At 46.7% G+C, this 25480-nt stretch overlaps 1 protein-coding gene across 3 annotated transcripts in view; it reads left to right on the forward strand.

The window, feature by feature from the left end:
* Positions 1-25480, forward strand: part of VPS13C (vacuolar protein sorting 13 homolog C) — a 264400-nt gene that overhangs the window by 111389 nt on the left and 127531 nt on the right. For all 3 annotated transcript variants that reach the window (XM_067471235.1, XM_067471236.1, XM_067471237.1), the window contains exons 33-44: positions 2654-2757; positions 5166-5333; positions 7444-7748; positions 9422-9569; positions 9661-9769; positions 11177-11310; positions 11562-11718; positions 11887-11966; positions 18980-19039; positions 22600-22759; positions 22882-22998; positions 23608-23711. In XM_067471235.1, coding sequence (XP_067327336.1) covers positions 2654-2757; positions 5166-5333; positions 7444-7748; positions 9422-9569; positions 9661-9769; positions 11177-11310; positions 11562-11718; positions 11887-11966; positions 18980-19039; positions 22600-22759; positions 22882-22998; positions 23608-23711 — 1646 coding nt within the window. The remainder of the gene's footprint in view (positions 1-2653; positions 2758-5165; positions 5334-7443; positions 7749-9421; positions 9570-9660; positions 9770-11176; positions 11311-11561; positions 11719-11886; positions 11967-18979; positions 19040-22599; positions 22760-22881; positions 22999-23607; positions 23712-25480) is intronic.

Consider the following 25480-nt stretch of genomic DNA (forward strand, 5'->3'; position numbering starts at 1 on the left):
AGAAGAGATTCAAGACAGCAATCTGGGAAACCAGCTTGAAATCATCTGGATAAGAATCAAGGGAACTGGGACTCAAAAAGATGTCGTTGTAGGCGTCTACTACAGACCCCCAAGCCAGGAGGAAGAACTTGATGAAGTCTTCTGCCAACAGTTGACCAAACAGGCACAGAGAAGAGATGTAGTAGTCATGGGCGATTTCAACTATCCCGATATTTGCTGGAAAACAAACTCGGCCAAGAGTACAAGGTCCAACAAATTCCTCGCTTGCCTTGCAGACAATTTCATGGTCCAGAAGGTAGAAGAGGCAACAAGGGGATTGGCTACTCTTGATCTCATCCTAACAAATGCGGAGGACCTGATCGATGCGGTCGAAGTGGTAGGATCCTTAGGGGCAAGTGACCATGTGCTCCTGCAATTTGAGGTACAAAGGAAGGCCGAAACTAAGACAAGTCAAACCCGCATTTTGGACTTTAGGAGAGCTGATTTCCAAAAAATGAAGGAAACGCTGAGCAGCATTCCGTGGACACAGATACTAAAAGACAAGGGAGTTACGGATGGATGGGAATTTCTCAAGAGTGAAATACTCAAGGCGCAATTGCAAACCGTGCCAACAAAGAGAAAAAATAGGACAAGTGCAAAGAAGCCAGAATGGATGTCCAAAGAACTTCTAACTGTGCTAAGACACAAAAGAGACATGCACAAGAAGTGGAAAAAGGGAGAAATCACCAAAGAAGAATTCAAACAAATAGCCAACACCTGTAGGGAAAAGGTCTGCAAGGCTAAAGCACAAAACGAGCTCAGGCTTGCCAGGGACATTAAAAACAATAAAAAGGGAGTCTTTTCCTATGTCAGCAGAAAAAGGAAAAACAAGGAGGCGATAGGGCCTCTTTGAGGAGAAGATGGGGCAATGCTGACAGGGGATGGTAGGGAAAAGGCAGAACTACTTAATGCCTTCTTTGCCTCGGTCTTCTCACAAAAAGAGAGTCTTCAACCTCAGCAAGATGGAGTGGATGAGGGATTGGAGGACATCCAACCCCAAATTGGGAAAGAAGTCGTCCAGGAATACCTGGCCGCTCTTAATGAGTTCAAGTCCCCAGGGCCAGATCAACTACACCCCAGAGTACTGAAGGAACTAGCGGAAGTCATTTCGGAACCATTGGCAACCATCTTTGAGAGTTCTTGGAGAACGGGAGAAGTTCCAGCAGATTGGAGGAGGGCCAATGTGGTCCCAATCTTCAAGAAGGGAAAAAAGGACGACCCAAACAACTACCGTCCGGTCAGCCTCACGTCGATACCGGGCAAGATTCTGGAAAAGATTGTTAAGGAAGCGGTCTGCAAACACTTAGAAACAAATGCAGTCATCGCTAAGAGTCAACATGGATTGATCAAAAACAAGTCATGCCAGACTAATCTGATCTCTTTCTTCGATAGAGCTACAAGCTGGGTAGATGCGGGGAATGCCGTGGATTTCAGTAAGGCCTTCGACAAGGTCCCCCATGACCTTCTGGCAAGGAAACTAGTCCAATGTGGGCAAGGCAAAACTACGGTGAGGTGGATCTGGAATTGGTTAAGTGGACGAACACAGAGAGTGCTCACTAATGCTTCCTCTTCATCTTGGAAAGAAGTGACGAGTGGAGTGCCGCAGGGTTCCGTCCTGGGCCCGGTCCTGTTCAACATCTTTATTAATAACTTAGATGAAGGGCTAGAAGGCAGGATCATCAAGTTTGCAGACGACACCAAATTGGGAGGGATAGCCAATAGTCCAGAGGACAGGAGCAGAATTCAAAACGATCTTGACAGATTAGAGAGATGGGCCAAAACTAACAAAATGAAGTTCAACGGGGACAAATGCAAGATACTCCACTTTGGCAGAAAAAATGAAATGCAAAGATACAGAATGGGGGACGCCTGGCTCGAGAGCAGTACGTGTGAAAAAGATCTTGGAGTCCTCGTGGACAACAAGTTAAACATGAGCCAACAATGTGATGTGGCGGCAAAAAAAGCCAATGGGATGTTGGCCTGCATCAAGAGGAGCCTAGTGTCTAGATCTAAGGAAGTAATGCTACCCCTCTATTCTGCTTTGGTTAGACCACATCTGGAATATTGTGTCCAATTCTGGGCACCACAATTCAAGAGAGATATTGACAAGCTGGAATGCGTCCAGAGGAGGGCGACTAAAATGATCAAGGGTCTGGAGAACAAGCCCTATGAGGAACGGCTTAGGGAACTGGGCATGTTTAGCCTGAAGAAGAGAAGGCTGAGAGGAGATATGATAGCCATGTATAAATATGTGAGAGGAAGCCACAGGGAGGAGGGAGCAAGCTTGTTTTCTGCTTCCTTGGAGACTAGGACGCGGAACAATGGCTTCAAACTACAAGAGAGGAGATTCCATCTGAACATTAGGAAGAACTTCCTGACTGTGAGAGCCGTTCAGCAGTGGAACTCTCTGCCCCGGAATGTGGTGGAGGCTCCTTCTGTGGAAGCTTTTAAGCAGAGGCTGGATGGCCATCTGTCAGGGGTGATTTGAATGCAATAATCCTGCTTCTTGGCAGAATGGGGTTGGACTGGATGGCCCAGGAGGTCTCTTCCAACTCTTTGATTCTATGATTCTATGATTCTATGAATTTACCAGACTTTTCCCCTGCCTTTTCAGGTCTGAACTCCTCTCTGTTCCTTCAGTCGAGCCAAACCACGCTCTTTGCGCGGCTGAAGGACATCGTTGTGACAGACGTCGATTCCAAGACAGTTCATAAAAAGGTATGAAACATTTATTGCGGTTGTTGGGCCATTCTTTACTATGAAAAGGTAAGAATAATATAGCTATAAAATAATTTTGTAATAATAATAGTTTGTTGTATTGTCGAAGGTCTTTCATGGCTGGAATCACTGGGTTGTTGTAGGTTTTTTCAGGCTATATGGCCATGTTCTAGAGGCATTTTCTCCTGACATTTCGCCTGCATCTATGGCAAGCATCCTCAGGGGTAGTGAGGTCTGTTGGAAGTAGGGAAAAGGGTTTATATATCTGTGGAATGACCAGGGTGGGACAAAGGACTCTTGTCTGCTGGAGCTAGGTGTGAATGTTTCAACTGACCACCTTAATTAGTGGGTTGTTGTAGGTTTTTGGGGCTATATGGCCATGGTGTAGAGGCATTCTCTCCTGACGTTTTGCCTGCATCTATGTCAAGCATCTTCAGAGATAGTGAGGTCTGTTGGAACTAGGAAAAAGGGTTTATATATCTGTGGAATGACCAGGGTGGGACAAAGGGCTCTTGTCTTCTAAAGCTAGGTGTGAATGTTTCAACTGATCACCTTGATTAGCATTCACACCTAGCTCCAAAAGACAAGAGTCCTTTGTCCCACCCTGGTCATTCCACAGATATATAAACTCTTTTTCCTAGTTCCAACAGACCTCACTACCTCTGAGGTTGCTTGCCAAAGCTGCAGGCGAAACGCCAGGAGAAAATACCTTTAGAACATGGTCATATAGCCCGAAAAAACCTACAACAATCCAATATCATCATTTTGAGCTCTGGGAAATCCCACAGGCAATCCCACAATCTGGCAAGAATTACTGCAGCTGTGCTAAAACTGGCCCTATAATGATATAATAATAAGCCGCTCTGAGTCCCCCCCCCCTCCCCCACCGGGGGGGTTTGAAAAGGGTGGGGTAAAAATGCTGCAAATAAAATAAATAATAAATAATAATATAATAACAGTAACAATAAAATAATTTGATAATAACAATGACAGTAATATAACAATATAATAGTAATTTATTTATTTATTTATTATTCAAACTTATATGCCGCCACTCCCCTGGGGCTTCGAGCAGCTTACAAGAACAGGCTAAAATCGAACACAATTTAAAACAATTTAAAACCAGCAATATCAAAGATCAAAGGCCTGTCGAAACAGGTATGTCTTCCATGCCCTGCGGAAAGCTGATAGGTCCCGCAAGGCATGGACTTCAGGTGGCAGAGTGTTCCAGAGTGATGGTGCCACTGCTGTGAAGGCTCTGCGCCTGGTTGCTGTTAGACGCAAGGTCTTGACACTGGGGACTTCCAATAGATCTTGGTCCTCAGAACGGAGGGATCTCTGGGGTTGGTAGGGGGTGAGGCGGTCCCTCAGGTACATCGGCCCCAGACCATGCAAGGCCTTCAAGGTGAGTACCATCACTTTGAAAGTGATCCGGTGCTCAATGGGTAAGATTGGGGTGATGTGGCATCTCATCGGAATTCCCGCAAGAAGCCAAGCAACTGCATTTTGTACCAGCTTGAGCTTCCGGATCACCGACAGAGGGAGGCCAATGTAGAGGGCGTTACAGTAGTCCAGTCTTGAGATGACCGTGGCCTGGATCACCGTAGCCAGGTCGTCCCTGGACAGAGAGGGGGGCAGCCGTCTAGCCTGCCGCAGGTGGAAGAAAGAAGGCGGTTCTGCTCACGGCGGAGAGAGACCTGGCCCTCCATCGTCAGCAGAGGGTCCAAAAGGACTCCCAGGCTCTTGACCAAGGATGACGGGCGTAACGCCTCGCCATCCAGGGTGGGCAGATGGATGTCCCCACTGCCCGGTCCACCCAGCCATAGGATCTCCGTCTTTGCTGGATTCACCCTCAACCTGCTGGCACGCAGCCATCCAGTCACGGCCTCGAGGCACTGATGGAAACAATCGGGTCCAGAGTCCGGTCGGCCTTCCATCTTCAGCACCAGCTGAGTGTCATCAGCGTACTGGTCACACTCCAGCCCAAAACCTCGAACCAGCTGAGCAAGTGGGCGCATAGAGATGTGAAACAAGAGAGGGGAGAGAATGGCCCCCCGAGGAACCCCACAAGAGAGAGAGAGGGGGGGGGACCTCTCAGAGACCAGGCCTCCCCTCTCCACTCGCTGTCCACGGTTGTGAAGGAAGGAGGGGAGCCAGTCTAAAGCTCTCCCCCTGACTCCAGCAACAGCAAGGCGGTGGGTCAGAAAATGGTGGTCGACTGTGTCCAATGCTGCTGTGAGATCCAATAACAGTGACAATAATATAAAATTGTACTACTACTACTACTACCAACAACAACAACAACATTTTTAATTTCAGCTATGAAATACACACACATATATAAAACAGGTACAGATTTCAGGTCTAATGATGGATGGAATCGACATGTCCTCTTCCTCTCCTTTCAGGCGGTTTCCATCGTTGGCGACGAAGTCTTCAGTTTCAACTTGGCCTTGTATCCGGAGGCGACGGAAGGCGACGCCTATTCGGACATGTCCAAAGTGGACGGGATGGTCTCCCTCAAAGTGGGCTGCATCCAGATCATCTATCTCCACAAATTCCTCATGTCCCTCCTGGTGAGGCCCAACACCTTGCTTCATTGATGTGGTGGGAAATGGGAAAGGTAGGCTAGGTACACATGGGATTCATGCAGAACAGTGACGAGATACCGTGGAGTCGATTGGGGTAAATTGTAGCCGTGATGAAGATATTTGATCTGGATATGGATCTTGAGCCCTTGGTAACAGCTCATTTATTTTAATTTTTCTTGTATTGTGGGTTGTATGTTGTATGTGTATGTGTTAAATGGGTTTGTCAAGTGTTTTGATATGGCCGATGGGTGAATCAATGAAATATTTCATTGGAATATTTATTTGAAATATAATATTTATTTAGTATTTATTTATGTATTCATTTAATATTTATTTGAAATATAATATTTATATTTTATATAAATATAAATATTTCAAATATAGCATATTTCATCACATAATAGTCGCACCTTTAAATAATAATCTATATAAATAAAAATGTAGAAGAATTGACACCAAATTTGGACACAAGACACCTAACAACCCAATGTATGTCCTTCACTCAAAAAAATTGATTTTGTCATTTGGGAGTTGTAGTTGCTGGGATTTATAGTTCACCTACAATCAAAAAGCATTCTGAACCCCAACAACGATGGAATTGAACCAAACTTGGCACACAGTTCCCCCATGACCAACAGAAAATACTGGAAGGGTTTGGTGGGTATTGTCCTTTGGTTTTGGAGTTATAGTTCACCTACATCCAGAGATGACTGTGGACTCAAACAATGATGGATCTGGACCAAACTCTACACGAAGACTCAATATGCCCAAATGTCAACACTGGTGAAGTTTGGGGAAAAATATAATATTGGCATTTGGGAATTGTAGTTACTGGGATTACTATACTTCACCTACAATCAAAGAGCACTCTGAACCCCACCAATGAGAGAATTGGGGTAAACTTCCCACAGAGAACCCTCATGACCAATAGAAAATACTTAAGGCCATGCAGTCCAACTCCCTTCATCAGGGCAAGAAAACGTAATCAAAGCCCTCCTGACAAAGAGCCATCCAGCCATCGATATAGATAGATAGATATGATTCACACACAGAGAGATATAGTCTCATAGATTTGAAAGGGACTCCTGAAGAAGGACAATGATATGTTGCATGTTCCAGAGTAGGCAAACCAGACAATCTTCACTTCAACACTGACAAAGAAACAGCAAGAAATACTGTTTACCCACAAAGCAGAAAGGAATTACATATATTAGAAACCAACACTTTTTGATTACTTTATTTTCCAGATCACCAAACGGCCACAGCAACGCGTGGCAGGGGACAGCTAATAATAATAATAATAATAATAATAATAATAATAATAATAATAATATCATCCTTAAATACTTTCTCATTATTTTCCAGATCACCAAACTGGGCCAAAGCAACGCGTGGCAAGGGACAGCTAATAATAATAAGAATAAGAATAAGAATAATACTTTATTTATACCCCGCTACCATCTCTCCAAGGGACTCGGTGCGGCTTACATGAGGCCGAGCCCAAAATAGAACAATACAAGCAATAACAACAACAATACAAGCAATTTAAATACAATAAAACAATAACATAAGCATTATCAATAGGGCATCACACTTTAAAAACTGTGGGTACGCCAAATGTAATTCAAAATAATGCTGGACATGGGCGAAAAAGTGTTGGGGTGGTTTGTGGGAACATACAAGCAGACCTAAAACAATATCAAGTGCTTTGGAGGACAAAGTGCTATGGGATCATTATTCTGGGAAGGCACACTGGAACAACCACATCTTCAAGCTCCTCCTAAAGACTGCCAGAGTTGGGGCCTGTCTGATGTCCTTAGGAAGTGAGTTCCAGAGTCGAGGGGCCACCACCGAAAAGGCCCTCTCCCTCGTCCCCACCAATCACACCTGGGATGCAGGTGGGCGTGTGAGCAGGGCCTCTCCAGATGATAGAAGAGATCGTGTGGGTTCGTATATAGAGATGTTAGTAAATTAATAAAACATATAAAACTTCTACCCACTTCGCCATTCAAAAATGGGGGTGCGACTATTACGTGATGAAATAAAGTTGCTGTTTCTGCTCCTCCAAAACAAATCCCCCTTTGTTTCCTTGCAGAACTTTCTGGACAGTTTCCAGGTGGCCAAAGAGGCCTTGAGCGCGGCCACGGAGAAGGCGGCCGAGAGAGCGGCCACCAGCGTGAGGGACCTGGCCCAGCGGAGCTTCCGCCTCGCCATGGACATCAACCTTAAAGCCCCGGTGATCTTCGTCCCGCAGTCCTCGGTCTCCTTTAATGCGGTGGTGGTGGACCTTGGGCTGATCAAGGTGCAGAACAAGTTCAGTTTGGTTCCAGCCAAGGACTGCCCGCTCCCTCCGGTCGTGGACAGAATGGAAGTCCAGCTGACGCAGCTGAAGATGGCCAGGTGGGTTGGGTTCAAGGTCACCGTGCAAGAGTGCCGTGGAAAGGAATATCTTAGAAAACTATTTCTAGATTTAAGTAATTGATGTGCTGGCTGATACCCGAACAAGGGATGAGCTGAAGATGGTCCTCCCTTGTGCATGTGGCAGGGCTCAGGTTGCATTGCAGCAGGTGGTCAGTGGTTGGCTCTTCTCCCCACTCGCATGTCGTGGATTCCACTTTGTGGCCCCATTTCTTGAGGTTGGCTCTGCATCTCGTGGTGTTGGAACGCAGTCTGTTCAGCACCTTCCACGTCGCCCAGTCTTCTTCTGTGTGCCCAGGGGGGAGTCTCTCATTGGGTATCAGCCATGGATTGAGGTTTTATTATCAAGTTCTGGGTTGGAGCCTGCCACTTTTGGACTCTCACTTGCTGGGGCATTCCAGCGAGTGTCTCTGTAGATCTTAGAAAACGATGTCTGGATTTAAGTCGTTGATGTGCTGGCTGAGACCCAAACGGGATGAGCTGGAGATATCTCTGCCTTGGTCCTTTCACTATTGGTTGCCACTTCCCGGCAGATGTCAGGTGGTGCAATACCGGCTAAGCAGTGTAATTTCTTCAGTGGTGTAGGGCGCAGACACCCCGTGATAATGCGGCATGTCTCATTAAGAGCCACATCCACTGTTTTAGGGTGGTGAGATGTGTTCCACACTGGGCATGCATACTCAGCAGCAGAGTAGCATAGCGCAAGGGCAGATGTCTTCACTGTGTCTGGTTGTGATCCCCAGGTTGTGCCAGTCAGCTTTCGTATGATATTGTTTGTAGCACCCACTTTTTGCTTGATGTTCAGGCAGTGCGTCTTGTAGGTCAGAGAACGGTCCAGAGTGACTCCCAGGGATTTGGGTGCGCTGCAATGCTCCAGTGAGATTCCTTCCCAAGTAATAATCCTCAGAGCTCGGGATGCTTCTCTGTTCTTAAGGTGAAAGGCACATGTCTGTGTTTTAGATGGATTAGGGATCAGCTGGTTTTCCCTGTAATAGGCAGTGAGAGCACCTAGAGCTTCGGAGAGCTTCTGTTCTACCATCTCAAAGCTCCCTGCTTGAGCGGTGATGGCACGATCATCAGCATAGATGAAGCTCTCTGTCCCTTCTGGCAGTGGCTGGTCATTTGTGTAGATGTTGAACATGGATGGAGCAAGCACGCTCCCCTGAGGCAGGCCGTTCTTCTGTTCCCGCCTTCTGCTTCTCTGGTCCTGGAACTCAACAAAAAAGCTCCTGTTTTGTAGCAGGTTTCCTATGAGGCGGGTGAGACGGTCGTCCTTTGTGATATTATATATATGATATATGATTAGGGATCAGGTGGTTTTCCCTGTAATAGGCAGTGAGAGCACCTAGAGCTTCGGATCGCTTTTGTTCTACCATCTCAAAGCAACCTGCTTGAGCGGTGATGGCACGATCATCAGCATAGATGAAGCTCTCTGTCCCTTCTGGCAGTGGCTGTTCATTTGTGTAGATGTTGAACATGGATGGAGCAAGCACGCTTCCCTGAGGCAGGCCGTTCTTCTGTTTCCGCCATCTGCTTCTCTGGCCCTGGAACTCAACAAAAAAGCTCCTGTTTTGTAGCAGGTTTCCTATGAGGCGGGTGAGGTGGTCGTCCTTTGGGATATTATACATTTTTCCTTTCTGAATTGCTTGACTCAGGACGATCTTGCAGCCGGGTTTTTCGCAGCCCGACATTCCGATCCTGCACCCAATCAACCTGAATCTCTCTGTGAATCGCAACCTGGCCGGATCCTGGTATCACAGGATACCTATGATGGAAGTCAAGGGCTACCTGGACGTGATGGATGTAAGTGATTGCTTCAAACCCGCTTCTGCACCTGATAAAGGTCACGTGCTGAGTGGTTTGAAGATGGATCTCCTCCTGTGCTTCTCTCTAGGTTGTCTTGAATCAGGAAGACCTGAACGTCCTGCTGAAAATACTGACAGAAAACCTTGCCGAAGCAGATAAAACGATGGGAGGCACGGAGCCAGGCGCACAAACTAAAGGTATTTCCACTGCGTTTTTAAGAGGCGCACTTCTCAGTGTATTCGATTATGTTGTGGCCTGATCTCGAGATCCAAAAGGAGAGGCAGGAAATAAATAACCATTCTTCTTCCTCCTCTCCTTCCTCTCCTTCCTCTTCTTCCTTCCCTTCCTCTTCTTCTTCCGCTTCTTCCTCTTCGTCCTTCCCTTCCTCCTCCTCTTCTTTTTCTTCTTCCTCTTCTGCCTTCCCTTCCCCTTCCTTCTCTTCCTTCCCTTTTTTTTCCTCCTCCTTCTCATCTTTTTGTTCCTCTCCTTTCTATTCCTCCTTTCCTTCTTCTCTTCTTCTTCTTCCTCTTCTTCTCTTTTCTTTTTCTTCCTCCTCCTCTTCTTGTTCCTCTCCCTCTTCTTCCTTCCCTTCTTCCTCTTCTTCCTCTTCCTTTTCTTCTTCTCGCTCTTCTTCCTCTCCCCTTCTTCTTCCCCCTCTTCTTTTCTTCCTCTTTGTTCCCATCCTCCTCCTCCTCCTCTTCTACTTCTTATCTTCTTCCTCTTTTTCTTCTTCCTTCTACTCTGTTTCTTCCTCTTCCTCCTCTTCTTCTTCCTCTTCTCTTCCTCCTCTTTTTCTTCTTTTTCTTCTTCCTTTTTCTCTTCTTCTTCCTCTTCTCTTCTATCTTTTTTCTTCTTCCTCTTCTTCTTCCTCCTCCTTCTCCTCTTCTTCTTCCTCCTCCTTTTCCTCCTCCTCCTCCTCTTCTTCTTCCTCCTCCTCCTCTTCTTCTTCTTCCTCTTCTTCCACTTCTCCTCCTCCTCTTGTTCTACTTCTTCTTCCTCTTCTTCTTCTTCCTCTTCCTCCTTCTTCTTCCTCTTCTTCTTCTTCCTCTTCCTCCTCCTCTTCTTCCTCTTTTTCTTCTTCCTCCTCCTCCTCCTCCTCTTCTTCTTCCTTCTCCTCCTCCTCTCCCTCCTCCAGTTTTTCTTTCTTCTTCCTTCCCTTCTTCTTCCTCTTCTGCCACTTCCTTCTTCTTTGATCTATTCTTCTTTTGGAGGCAGGTTTTCCCTGGGCAAATTATTTCAAAAGGAAGTTTTAGCTTGAGTTTAATGATGATGATGATGATGATGATGATGATGATGATGATGATGATAATAATAATAATGGAGAAGCCACGGATGCCTTCTGCGCTTGAATGGATCTTTATGGTTCTCCTTTGGCAACTAAAGCAGTTTCTTTGTCATCTCTTCTGAGGAGCAGCCTAACCAGAGTCTGTGTGGAAAATCAACAACACAAGCCATTGAATGTGCTAGAGGGAAACATCTGTACATGTTTTGGGTTGTTTTGCTCATTGCGGAATACACCTCTGCAGTTAGTTTCACTTTATTTTTGGCAAGTGGCCTCTTAATAATGTGGTTTTCAGTAGAATCTCTCTCTCTCTTTGTCTTAGAATTTCCCAGCAGCCCAAAAGGACCGTCTGCCCCTCCCCAGAAGGACGTCCCGTTGAACAGGGCATTGGCCACATCCAAAGAAACCACGCCGGAAGATGTGACCAACATGCTGCTCAACTTTGAAATCAAAAAGGTATACTATATATCCAAGAAGGGTTTGTTGTTTTATTGAAGACCTAAGCAATAATAAAGAACTTTGTTAAACATTTCAAACCTCTAAGACTTTTGTGCAGGAAAATCCTTGAGGGCCTCTCTTTTGAGGCGCCCTGTCTTCCCGCTGGGCACAAAGTGCACGTCCTATTCAAAAGACAATTTTTACAGGCCCAGCGCACGACAGAACAGGTAAGGTATTGTAAAACAAATCCTTTGCAACCTTTCTTGCAGGTTGTAATCACGTTAACCAAGCGGGCCGAGCAGCGGAGCTTGCCCTTGCACCGGTTGACCATCCTTCAGCTCGGGACAGAAGGCAGGATCAAAAGCCACGACCTGACGGCCACGGCGTACCTTAAGAAGATCGACATGAAGTGCCTTGAATTCACAGGTATATCTTATCTAGCATTGCTTTTGCAAAAGGCGTGTCGTTGCGGCAAGGCAAACTTACCGAATGTCCCCCCCCCCCCCCCCCCCCAAAAAAAGTTTAGTTCCAGTGTTTATCAACCTGGAGATGAAATGACAATTTGGGCGTTCCTTGTATTTTTCCTCCCTCCAGATTCGAAAGGAAATCCCTTGAACATTGTCAGTTCTTCAGACGACTCTGACGAGCATCTTCTGAAGATGGAATACATCAAGGTGAAACAGGTTTCCCTTCTTTGGCTAATGGTCACATTAGTGCAACAAAGCATTTCGGGGCCTGAAACGAAAAAGGACAAAGCTCGTTTTGCTAGGAGAAATGCTAGGATTAATTACCGTATATATTCGCGTATAAGCCGATCCGAATGGGGATTCAGGTCGGCTTCCAAAATAGTAAGAAGCAAACATTCGAGCCCGATATAGATCTATTATTATATATACTAACTAGCCGTCCCCTGCTACGCGTTGCTGTGGCCCACATGGGGGTTCTGTGTGGGAGGTTTGGCCCAATTCAATCATTGGTGGGGTTCAGAATGCTCTGTGATTGTAGATGAACTATAAATCCCAGCAACTACAACTCCCAAATGTCAAGATTCTATTTTCCCCAAACTCCATCTGTGTTTATATTTGGGCATATTGAGTATTCATGCCAAGTTTGGTCCAGATCCACCATTGTTTGAGTCCACAGTGGTCTCTGCATGTAGGTGAACTACAACTCCCAAACTCAAGGTCAATGCCCATCAAACCCTTCCAGTATTTTCTCTTAGTCATGGGAGAACTGTGTGCCAAGTTTGGCCCAATTCTATCATTTGTGGGGTTTAGAATGCTCTTTGATTGTAGGTGAACTATAAATCCCAGCAACTACAAATCCCAAATGACAAAATCAAATTTTTTTGAGTGAAGGACATACATTGGGTTGTTAGGTGTATTGTATCCAAATTTGGTGCCAATTCGCCCACTCGTTTATGAGTTTTGTTAATCCCACAAACAAACATTACATTAATCCCACAAACAAACATTACAAACATATAGATTTCACATATGCATTTCCCCCTGAAACGTTTGAAAATTCTCTCTCTATATATGTGCATTTCCCTCCAGCAATATTTACAAGTCCTATATATCTATGTTTATATCTTCCTAGACATCTCTCTCTCTGAGTGCATTTCCCCTGCAATATTTTCCATATATATCTATGTTTATATCTATGTAGACATCTCTCTCTCTCTCTGTGTGCATTTCCCCTGCAATATTTGCAAGCCCTATATATCTTATGTATACATATCTATCTAGATGTCTCTCTCTCATAGAATAGAATCATAGAATCAAAGAGTTGGAAGAGACCTCATGGGCCATCCAGTCCAACCCCATTCTGCCAAGAAGCAGGAATATTGCATTCAAAGCACCCCTGACAGATGGCCATCCAGGCTCTGTTTAAAAGCTTCCAAAGAAGGAGCCTCCACCACACTCCGGGGCAGAGAGTTCCACTGCTGAACGGCTCTCACAGTCAGGAAGTTCTTCCTCATGTTCAGATGGAATCTCCTCTCTTGTAGTTTGAAGCCATTGTTCCCTTGCGTCCTAGTCTCCAGGGAAGCAGAAAACAAGCTTGCTCCCTCCTCCCTGTGGCTTCCTCTCACATATTTATACATGGCTATCATATCCCCTCTCAGCCTTCTCTTATTCAGGCTAAACATGCCCAGCTCGTTAAGCCGCTCCTCATAGAGCTTGTTCTCCAGACCTTTTATCATTTTAGTCGCTCTCCTCTGGACACATTCCAGCTTGTCAATATCTCTCTCCAATTGTGGTGCCCAGAATTGGACACAATATTCCAGATGTGGTCTAACCAAAGCAGAATAGAGGGGTAGCATTACTTCCTTAGATCTAGACACTAGGCTCCTATTGATGCAGGCCAAAATCCCATTGGCTTTTTTTGCCGCCACATCACATTGTTGGCTCATGTTTAACTTGTTGTCCACGAGGACTCCAAGATCTTTTTCACACGTACTGCTCTCAAGCCAGGCGTCCCCCATTCTGTATCTTTGCATTTCGTTTTTCCTGCCAAAGTGGAGTCTCTTGCATTTGTCACTGTTGAACTTCATTTTGTTAGTTTTGACCCATCATCTCCCAGGATGGAACCCTGCGGCACTGTCCTGTTCAACATCTTTATTAATGACTTAGATGAAGGCTTAGAAGGCAGGATCATCAAGTTTGCAGACGACACCAAATTGGGAGGGATAGCCAATAGTCCAGAGGACAGGAGCAGAATTCAAAACGATCTTGACAGATTAGAGAGATGATGGGCCAAAACTAACAAAATGAAGTTCAACAGTGACAAATGCAAGATACTCCACTTTGGCAGGAAAAACGAAATGCATCTCTCTCTGTGCATTTCCCGTGCAATATTTAGAAGCCCTATATATCTATGGTTATATCTATCTAGACCTCTCTCTCTCTCTCTGTATATATATGTGTGTGTGAATTTTCCTGCAATATTTGCAAGCCCTATATATCTATGCTTATATCTTTCTAGACATCTCTCTCTGTGCATTTCCCTCATGCAATATTTATAAGCCCTATATATCTATGCTTATATCTTTCTAGACATCCCTCTGTGTGTGTGTGTGTGCATTTCCCTCCTGCAATATTTGCAAGCCCTATATATCTATGTTTATATTTTTCTAGGCATCTCTCTCTCTCTGTGCATTTTGCTCATGCAATATTTACAAGGCCTATATATCCATGTTTATATCTTTCTAGAAATTTCTCTGTCTGTGCATTTCCCTCCTGCAATATTTAGAAGCTCTATATATCTATGTTTATATCTTTCTAGACATCTCTCTCTCTCTGTGCATTTCCCTCCTGCAATATTTACGAGCCCTATATATCTATGTTTATATCTTTCTAGACATCTCTATCACTCTCTGTGCATTTCCTTCCTACAATATTTACGAGCCCTATATATCTATGTTTATATCTTTCTAGACATCACTCTCTCTGCATTTCCCTCCTGCAATATTTGCAAGCCCTATATATCTATGCTTATATCTCTCTAGACATCTATCTCTCTCTTTCTCTGATCATTTCCCGCCTGCAATATTTACAAGCCCTATATATCTATGTTTATATCTTTCTAAACATCTCTCTATGTATGTATTTATTTATTACTTGCACTTATTTACCGCCACTCTCAGCCCAGGGGGCGACTCGTGGCGGTGAACAACAGCATAGAAAAGACAATTTACAGTAATCAGAACAATACATAACATGCTACTACTACTTGACATATACTTATACTAAAAATCCGCTTCGTCATATCATGGGTCATAGTCAGTCTCATAGTCGTGGTCCATTCCGGTCATCATTGCCAAGATATAGCACTCAGTTAAAGGCCAACTCGAAGAGCCATGTTTTCAGGCTCTTACGAAAGGCCATAAGGGAGGGCGCCTGTCTAACTTCAGCAGGGAGGGCGTTCCACAGCCGGGGGGCCACCACCGAGAAGGCCCGCTCTCTCGTCCCCGCCAGGCGTGCCTGTGAGGCAGACGGGATCGAGAGAAGGGCCTCCCCGGATGATCTCAAGGTCCTCGTGGGCTCGTAGGCCAAGATGCGGTCTGCAAGGTATTTTGGGCCGGAACCGTTTAGGGCTTTGTAGGATAGTACCAGCACCTTAAATTGGGCCCGGTAGCAAATCGGCAGCCAGTGGAGCTGGGACAGCAGGGGCGTTGTGTGCTCCCTACGCCCTGCTCCTGTTAACAACATGGCTGCCGCGCGCTGGACTAGCTGGAGCTTCCGGGCCGTTTTCAAGGGCAGCCCCACGTAGAGAGCGTTGCAGTAGTCGAGGCGGGATGTGACCAAAGCGTGTACCACCGTGGCCAAGTCAGACTTCCCAAGATACGGGCGCAGCTGGCGCACGAGCCTGAGCTGTGCAAATGCTCCCCTGGTCACCGCTGAAACCTGGGGCTCCAGGCTCAGCGACGAGTCCAGGGTCACACCCAAGCTGCGAACCTGAGCCTTCAAGGGGAGTGCGACCCCGTCCAGCACAGGCTGTAACCCTATACCCTGTTCGGCCTTGCGACTGACCAGGAGTACCTCTGTCTTGTCTGGATTTAATTTCAGTTTGTTCGCCCTCATCCAGACCATTACAGCGGCCAGGCACCGGTTCAGGACTTCGACGGCCTCCTTAGTAGCAGGTGGGAAGGAGTGACAGAGTTGGACATCATCTGCGTACAGATGACACCGCACCCCGAAACTCCGGATGATCTCACCCAGCGGCTTCATGTAGATGTTAAACAGCATGGGGGACAGGATGGAGCCCTGAGGAACCCCACAGGTCAAAGGCTGTGGTGTTGAACAGGAGTCCCCCAATAACACCTTCTGGGTACGGCCCTCCAGAAATGACCGGAGCCACTGCAAAGCAGTGCCCCCGAGACCCATCTCTGCAAGGCGCCCCAGAAGAATACCGTGGTCGACAGTATCGAAGGCCGCTGAGAGGTCCAGGAGCACCAACAGGGACACACTCCCCCTGTCTAGCTCCCGGCGCAGATCATCGACTAAGGCGACCAAGACCGTCTCGGTACCATGTCCCGGTCTGAAACCAGACTGTGCCGGATCCAGATAATCCGTGTCTCTCAAGAATACCTGGAGTTGTGAGGCCACCACGCTTTCCATGACTTTGCCCAAGTAGGGAAGATTGGAAACAGGCCGAAAGTTTTCGAATTTGGTGGGGTCCAGTGATGGCTTCTTCAACAGCGGCTTTATAATAGCCTGTTTTAGGCTCGCTGGAATCTTGCCTTCCCGAAGGGAGGCATTCACCACCACCGTTACCCACTCGGCCAATCCCCCTCTGGCCTTCTTCAGAAGCCAGGATGGGCAGGGGTCTAGGATGGACGTGGTGGGCCTCATTCCTCCAAGTATCTTGTCCACATCCTCGGGCTTCACAAGCTGAAAAGAATCCAACAAAATAGGACAAGCAGGTGCTTGTGTCACATCCACAGAGACTGCACTTAATGTGGCGTCCAGCTCAGAGCGGATCAAAGCGACTTTGTCTGCAAAGAACCGAGCAAATGCTTCACAGCGCGTGACCGAATTGTCAGGGCTCCCACCTGAGGTAGGGGGAGTTAAAAGACCTCTGACAATCCGAAACAGCTCCGCCGGACGGTTCTTTGCAGACGCAATAGTAGCCGCAAAGAAAGTTTTCTTTGCGGCTTTTATTGCCGCGGCATATGCCCTTAGAAAGGACACAAACTGTGTTCGATTTGGCTCGCTTGGGTCCGAGCGCCACACGCTCTCTAGTACCCTCTTCCTTCGCTTCATCGCTGCCAGCTCCTCAGTGAACCAAGGGGCTGGTTTAGCTCGGTTACTCGAGAGGGGACGTTCCGGAGCGATCCTGTCAATTGCCCTGGTCATCTCCCCATTCCAGAGAGCGACCAAGGCCTCGACATGGTCACCTACCGAGGTGGCGGGAAAATCCCCAAGAGCCGTCAGGAATCCATTCGGATCCATAAGCCTCCTGGGGCGGACCATCTTAATGGGTCCTCCACCTCTGCAGAGGTTAGGGGGCGCAGTGAGCCTAAATCTGATCAAGAAGTGGTCGGTCCATGGCAACGGAGAGATAGACAGCTCCTCCACACCGCCACCCTGCTCCCATCCCTGGCAGAAGACCAAGTCCAATGTGTGTCCAGCACAGTGGGTGGGGCCAGTTATCCGTTGGGACAGCCCCATGGTTGCCATGGCGGACATGAAGTCCTGAGCCGCTCCTGTGAGGGTTGCCTCGGCATGGATGTTGAAGTCCCCCAGCACAAGGAGCTGTTGGGACTCCACCGCCAGGCTCGAGACCACCCCCGCTAGCTCAGGTAGGGAGACTGTAGTGCAGCGAGGTGGACGGTACACTAGCAGAATCCCTATTCTGTCCCGGTCACCCACCCTCAGGTGGACGCATTCAAAATTTGTGGTCTGCGGGATGGGGCTCCTGGTCAGATGGATGGAATCTCTATAGACCACTGCGACCCCGCCTCCCCGTCCTCCGGCTCTTGGTTGGTGTTGCACGGAGAAACCTGGAGGGCAAAGCTGGGAGAGATTTACGCCCCCAGCTTCATCCAACCAGGTCTCCGTGATGCACGCCAGATCTGCCCGCTCCTCCAGGATTAAATCCTGGATCCAGGTCGTTTTTCCGTTGACAGATCTGGCGTTCAACAACACCACCTTCAAGCCGGAGGGTCCGCTCACCTGGTTACACCAATTTACCTTAGGAGACCGATTGGGGGTTGTTAATATGGATAAGCGTTCCGAATTAGGCCGAATTTGAGGTCTCCTTTTTCCGCATCTCCCTCCTGCAATATTTATGCATGCATTTCCCTCCTGCAATATTTATGAGCCCTATATATCTGTTTAAATCTTTCTAGACATCTCTCTCTGTGCATTTCCCTCCTGCAATATTTGCAAGCCCTATATATCTATGTTTAAATCTTTCTAGACATCTCTCTCTGTGCATTTCCCCTGCAATATTTACAAGCCCTATATATCCTTGTTTATATCTAGCTAGACATCTCTCTGTGTGTGTGTGTGTGTGTACCGTATTTTTCTGATGTATAAGGCTACTTTTCAAAAGACAGGGGTCGTCTTATACACCGGGAGTAGACTTATATGCTGGGAATAGTCTTATATGCTGGGAGTAGTCTTATAGATCGGGTGCTGAAACTTCCAATCCGGATTGGAGAACCTGTCGTTGCTGCATATTGTTGGAGGGGGGGGGGGGCTCAAAAATGGCAGTGACCGCGTCCCTGCCGTATGCAATGATTGTATGAAAGCATTAAGGGCGACGCTGTACAAGTACGGTAGAAAAAAATCCATTCATCAGGATTCGTGGCCTTAATACGGTCCCTGTGGTGAGGTGAATGGGTGCCTCAGCCAAGCTTTGAAGCTGCAAGGCTATTCATTGCTAATCAAGGTGACCAGTTGCAACATTCACACTTGTCTCAGATAGACAAGAATTCTTTCTCCCACCCTGGACGTTATTCCACAGATCTATAAACCCCACTTGCCTAGTTTCCAACCGACCTCTCAACCTCTGAGGATGCCTGCCATAGATGTGGGTGAAACGTCAGGAGAGAGTGCTTCTGGAACATGGCCATGCAGTCCAGAAAACTCACAGCAACCCTTTTGATTGATTGAATATATCTTGTACTTGATGACATTTTGACTCCCTGACGTAAACAGAAACTTGATTCTCTTCACAGGCGGATGCCGACGGGCCCCATTTTGAAACAGTCTACAAAAACACCAAGCAAGTCTTAGATGTAAGTATGAAAATACATTGCTGAGTTAATGTCCATATATTTGTGCAATGAGTATGAGTGGAAACTTAGTTTATAGTTGACTTGAGTTGACATGTTCCAAACCATGAGGAGAGGTGGGGAAGAAATAATGATGGTTGTTATTGTTGTCTGCGAAAGTTGAAATTATCATGCATTGTTTACAGGGCAGTGCCTTCTAATACAGTGATAACACAAACTCAACCCCTTCGGGCTTTCTTGAACTTGAACTCCCAGAATCCTCAACTGCATTGGCCAATGATTGGGGATTCTGGAAGCTGAAGTCTTTATAATGCTTAGAAGAACGGAATCTATATAAATAAAAATGTAATGTGTTGCAACCCAGATCAAGAAACAAGACCATAAGATTAAATCCACCACACTTGACTGTGGGAAAAACAATCCTTTTTATTGATGAAAAAATGGTTACAAAATAGAGGAAAATGCAAAGTCAAAAAGCCACAGTACAACTCAGCAGTCAGGAAAATCTCTGAACTAGATCAAAATTCCAAAAGCAACACTATAGAAAACCTGGAACCTGTTAGTATCTCACTAACCGTACTTGGAACTAGAAGCCTCTGGGAATGCAGGCCATGGGAAACGGGAACTCAGCCATGGTAGTGCCTCAGTCTAAAACGATGCTTGATCTACAAGACAGCCCGGGAGGAGACACTTTAAACTAAAGAAACTGTTTCGGGACATGCCTCCAGGCTTGGAAGCCTCCTTCTGCTTCAATCTATTTGACCTTCGCAGACTCTGTGATTCACTCCTGTTTTCCCAAATCTGCCTTCTTCTATCCTCATTAAAAAAGGCAGGTGTTAACTCCTCAGGAGAGTTATCGCGGCTTGACTCTGAAACATCCTCATCAGGATGTTTAGTTTCACTTTCCCAGCCACTGCCCTCAGAATCAACACTTTCCAAACCATCAGGGAAAAATACATGTTCAGTAGCCTGTTCAATTGCATCAGGAAATACAATAATAGAATCAGGTTCAGGTTCACATGAAGGATGAGGGTCAGGCTCGCACGGAGGCTGAACCCCAACATAATGTTCGTTTGTGGTATTCACAGAACTCAGAAACCACTGGGGCAATTGACACCAAATTTGGACACTATGTCCCTAACAACCCAATGTATGTTCTCCACTAAAAAAAACTAACGAAAACTAAAAGCAGAAAGGACTTCTAAACTGCATGTCCACAAAGGAGAAACTGCATGTCTATTATTATTATTAACTTTATTTGTACCCCGCTAATATCTCCCGAAGGACTCGGTGCGGCTTACAAAGGCCAACGCCCTCAATAAACAACAGCAGAACAAATACAACAATAAAGCTCATATAGCAAACCAATAAACATTAAAGCAATAACAGTAAAACATCAAAACAATACATCATTACACATTTAAAACTAGGGCCGGGCCAAATGTAATGACTAAAATTAAAAGTGGTGGACATGGCTGGTGAACTGTAAGGATTTTAGGGTAGGTGCGATGTGCAGGTAATCTTAAATCTCTAATAAAGTGTGTTTGGGACATGATGCTGGGAGATTCCTATTCTGGAAAGGCACACTGGAACAGCCAGGTCTTCAAGCTCTTCCTAAAGACCGCCAACGTTGGGGCTTGTCTAATGTCCTTGGGGAGAGATTTCCAGAGTTGGGGGGCTACCACAGAGAAGGCCCTGTCCCTCGTCCCCACCAATCGCGCCTGTGACGCAGGTGGGATCGCGAGCAGGGCCTCTCCAGATGAACGGAGGGAACGTGTGGGTTCATATACGGAGATGCGGTCACGCAGGTAGGCGGGTCCCAAACCGTTCTGGGCTTTGTAGGTGAGCACCTGCATCTTGAATTGGGACCGGAAAATGAACGGCAGCCAATGGAGCTCCTTAAACAGGAGGGTCGACCTCTGTCTGTAAGGAGCGCCAGTTAACATCCTGGCTGCCACCCGTTGGACCAGATGGAATTTATGAGCCGTTTTCAAGGGCAGCCCCACGTAGAGCGCATTACAGTAGTCCAATCTAGAGGTGACCAAGGCATGGACCACCCCGGCCAGATCCGCCTTCATGAGGTACGGTCGCAGTTGGCGCATGAGTCTCAATTGTGCAAAAGCCCTCCCGGACAACGCCAACGCCTGAGCCTCAAGCGTAAGTGATGAATCCAAGAGGACTCCCAAACTGCGGACCTGTGGCTTCAGGGGGAGTGTAACCCCGTCCAACACAGGTTGCCACCCTATACCCCGATCTGGTTTACAATCAACCAGGAGGACCTCTGTCTTGTTGGGATTGATCTTCAGCTTGTTCATCCTCATCCAGCCGGCCGTTAAAGCTAGGAGCACGGCACGGCCACACACACACATACCCACCCAAGCGAGTAGAGTGGAGGTGGAAGCTTGCCGCATGCAGCCCCTTCTCTTCCCCTCCTGTGTCAGGAGAGCAGTCTCCTCCTCCTCCTTTCCCTTTTGGAAAGTACCAGCAGCAGCAACGGAATGCTCCACGCAAGGAAGAAGGGGAGGAGGAGGAGGAGGAGGCGAGGAAGGTCCACGGTGCTTGAATGAAGGACCTTCCTTCTCCCTCTCTTCCTTTCTTTCCTCCCTTCCCTTTCTTTCCTTTTCTTCTTTCCTTCTCCTTCCTTTCCTTCTTCCCCTCCTTCCCTTCCTTCCTGTCCCTCCTTCCTTTTTCCTTTCTTTTCCTTCCTCCCTTCCTCCCTTTCCTCCTTCTTTCCCTTTCTTCATTTCCTTCCCCTTCATTTCCTTCCCTCCCTCCTTTCTTCATCCCCCTCCTTTCTTTCCCTCCTTCCTTCCTCCTTCCTTCTCCTCCCTCCCTCCCTCCCGGTCCCTCCTTCTTTTTTTCCTTCCTTCCCTTCTTTCCCTCCCTCCCTCCCTTTTTCCTTCCTTCCTGTCCCCCCTTCCTTCTTTTCCTTCTTTTCCTCTCTCCCTTTCCTCCTTCTTTCCCTTTCTTCATTTCCTTCCCCTTCATTTATTTCCCTCCCTCCTTTCTTCATCCCCCTCCTTTCTTTCCCTCCTTCCTTCTTTCTCCTCCCTCCCTCCCTCCCTCCCTCCCTCCCTTCCTGTCCCTCCTTCTTTCTTTTCCTTCCCTTCTTTCCCTCCCTCCCTCCCTCCCTCCCTCCCTTTTTCCTTCCTTCCTTCCTTCCTGTCCCTCCTTCCTTCCTTCTTCCTTTCCTTCTTTCTATGTAAGATATAAATACAATATTAAATGGAAGGGATGGTCAAGAAGTAACGAGAGAAGGAGGGAAAGAGGGAAGGAAGGAGAGAAGGAGAGAAGGAGGGAGGGAAAGAAGGAAAGAAAGAAAGATAGAGAAGCAAGGAAGGAGAGAAGGAATGAAAGATAGGGAAGGAAGGAAGGAACCAAAGAGCAAAGAAAGGGAGGAAAGAAACAGGTAGAGATGGAAGAAAGAAGAGAGATAGGGAAAGAAAAAAAGGAAAGGAAGGAAAGAGGGAAGAGAGGAGAGAAAGAGGGAGGGAAGGTTGGCCACAGCAACCCGTGGCGGGTACAGCTAGTAATCACATAACCGTGTTGTCCCTCTCTCTCAGGTCTCCTTTTCCTCTCTGGACCTGCTGCTCCACATGGATGCCTTGCTCTCCATCATGAACTTCTTCTTGTACGCCTCCAGTGGCTTCGCAACAACAGAGAAGGGGACGGGGGCAAAGCTTCCCTCGGAGGAGCCCGTTAGAACAGTCCTCGCCAAAACAGGTAGGACGGCGTCCATTTCGGGAAGGAAAACCAGCTGCAGAGTGGCCATGCGTTTAGCTCGCTCTTTGCTTTGCCTTCATTTGCAATCGAGGTGATGCCGCATTGTCTCCCCTTTTCGGCAGCCCCTGTCCCTGCTGCCCTGGACAACGTGTTCGACCTGAAGCTCACGGCCCGATTGAGTGCTTTCAACATTTGGGTCTGCGACCAACAAGGAGACATTGCAGACATGCGGATACAAGGTGAACGGATTTCTTTCTCTTCATAGGATCACGTTGTGAACATTTGGATAATAATAATAATAATAATAATAATAATAATAATAATAAATCACACAGTCCTAGACACTTGGGAAGTGTCCGACATGTGATCCAATTCAACAGCCAGCAGAGTGTCCACCGTGGACTCACCTTGTTGTGTTTCAAATAATAATAATAATAATAATAATAATAATAATAAGGAACTTGGGAAGTGTCTGACGTGTGATCCACTACAACAGCCAGCAGAGTGTCCGCCGTGGACTCATCTTGTTGTGTTTCAAAGAATAATAATAATAATAATAATAATAAGGAACTTGGGAAGTGTCTGACGTGTGATCCACTACAACAGCCAGCAGAGTGTCTGCCGTGGACTCATCTTGTTGTGTTTCAAATAATAATAATAATAATAATAATAATAATAATAATAATAATAATACATCACACAGTCCTTGGCACTTGGGAAGTGTGATCCAATACAACAGCCAGCAGAGTGTCTGCTGTGGACTCATCTTGCTGTGTGAATGAACCGAGTCCTTTCCGTTGTGTCCAATCACTGAAAGCTTTTTCTCCGCATCTCTCCACTCTGCTTAGGGATGGAGGCCTCTGTCTTCACCATGCCCAAGCAGACCGAAGTGTTTGCCAGGCTCCGGGACTTCATCGTCATCAACGTCGACCCCAAGGCGGTTCACAAAAAGGTGAGTTTGAAGGACCTGAAGGGTGGTGATGGGACCAGGAAAAGGTAAAGTGAATTTCACAGAGAACAATGGATTAAAAGGGAAGAGAAAGAGCGAAGGAATTTGGGAAAATATAGCATTGCTTAGCGTTGCTAGGTGAAGTGTGTAGAAGGTCAGGAGAGAGATCAGGTTGACTTGACCGTGATGGGAGCAAAAGAGGGGGAGAAATGGCGTGGAAAGATGTTATTGACAACAAGAATTGTTTACAGGAATGATTGTGCCATTATTGCTCAAGCAGGGAGTGTTGAAATGGATGAAGAGAAGCTCTCCGAAGCTCTAGGTGCCCTTATTGCCTCTTACAGGGAAAACCAGCTGATCCCCAACCCATCTAAAACACAGACATGTGCTTTTCATCTCAAGAACAGAGAAGCATCCCGAGCTCTGAGGATTATGATGTGGGAAGGAATCCCACTGGAGCATTGCAGCGCACCCAAATACCTGGGAGTCACTCTGGACCGTTCTCTGACCTACAAGAAGCACTGCCTGAACATCAAGCAAAAAGTGGGTGCCAGAAACAATATCATACAAAAGCTGACTGGCACAACCTGGGGATCACAACCAGACACAGTGAAGACATCTGCCCTTGCGCTGTGCTACTCTGCTGCTGAGTATGCATGCCAGGTATGGAACACATCTCACCACACTAAAACAGTGGATGTGGCTCTTAATGAGACATGCCGCATTGTCACGGGGTTTCTGCGCCCTACACCACTGGAGAAATTACACTGCTTAGCCGGTATTGCAACACCTGACATCCACCGGGAAGTTGCAGCCAATAGTGAAAGGACCAAGGCAGAGACATCTCCAGCCCATCCCTTGTTTGGGTATCAGCCAGCACATCAACGACTTAAATCAATAAATAGTTTTCTAAGATCTACAGAGACACTCGCTGGAACACCTCAGCAAGCGAGAGTCCAAAAGTGGCAGGCTCAAACCGAGAACCTCAACCAATGGCTGATCCCAAATGAGAGACTCCCCCCTGGGCACACAGAAGACTGGGCGACTTGGAAGGCGCTGAACAGACTGCGCTCTGGCACCACGAGATGCAGAGCCAACCTCAAGAAATGGGACCACAAAGTGGAATCCACGACATGCAAGTGTGGAGAAGAGCACACCACTGACCACCTGCTGCAATGCACCCTGAGCCCTGCCACATGATGCACCATGGAGGACCTTCTTGCGGCAACACCAGGGCACTCCAAGGGGACAGAGACTGGTCAAAGGACACTTAAGCAACTACCAAACTTGCAAAATTTGTGTTGTCTGTTTGTTTGTTGTGTTCTGTTAGAAATGTAATACAATTGACTGGTTGCCCTGACACGAGAAATAAATAAATACAGGAAGAAAAAGGAACAGAACACAGAGAGAAAAAAATACTAAAACTGAAGGATAAGGTGAGAGAGAACATTAAGGACAGGGGAAAAGAAAGTTTAGTTTCGTGTGTTCGTATGTGTGTGTTTGAGACTATAGTCTCAATTTGAGACTATAAAACATATGATTCAGAAACTGTCAAACATGGCTCTCACTTGACTTGTGTGCAAACCACCCCTTAGTTCTTCTGCAGGACAAACTACTGTATTTTTATCTCCACATTTCTAGTATTTGGGAAGTAAAAAGAGGAGAGATATTTGTTGAGCCGTGGGGGTCAACAAAGCCACAAATGAAGGTTTGGTAGTACCACAAACCTACATACCAGGGTATGACTCTATGGAATGCACTTTCTTTCCCCC

Source organism: Anolis sagrei, chromosome 9 (assembly GCF_037176765.1).
Source record: "Anolis sagrei isolate rAnoSag1 chromosome 9, rAnoSag1.mat, whole genome shotgun sequence".
NCBI classification, from domain to species: domain Eukaryota; kingdom Metazoa; phylum Chordata; class Lepidosauria; order Squamata; family Dactyloidae; genus Anolis; species Anolis sagrei.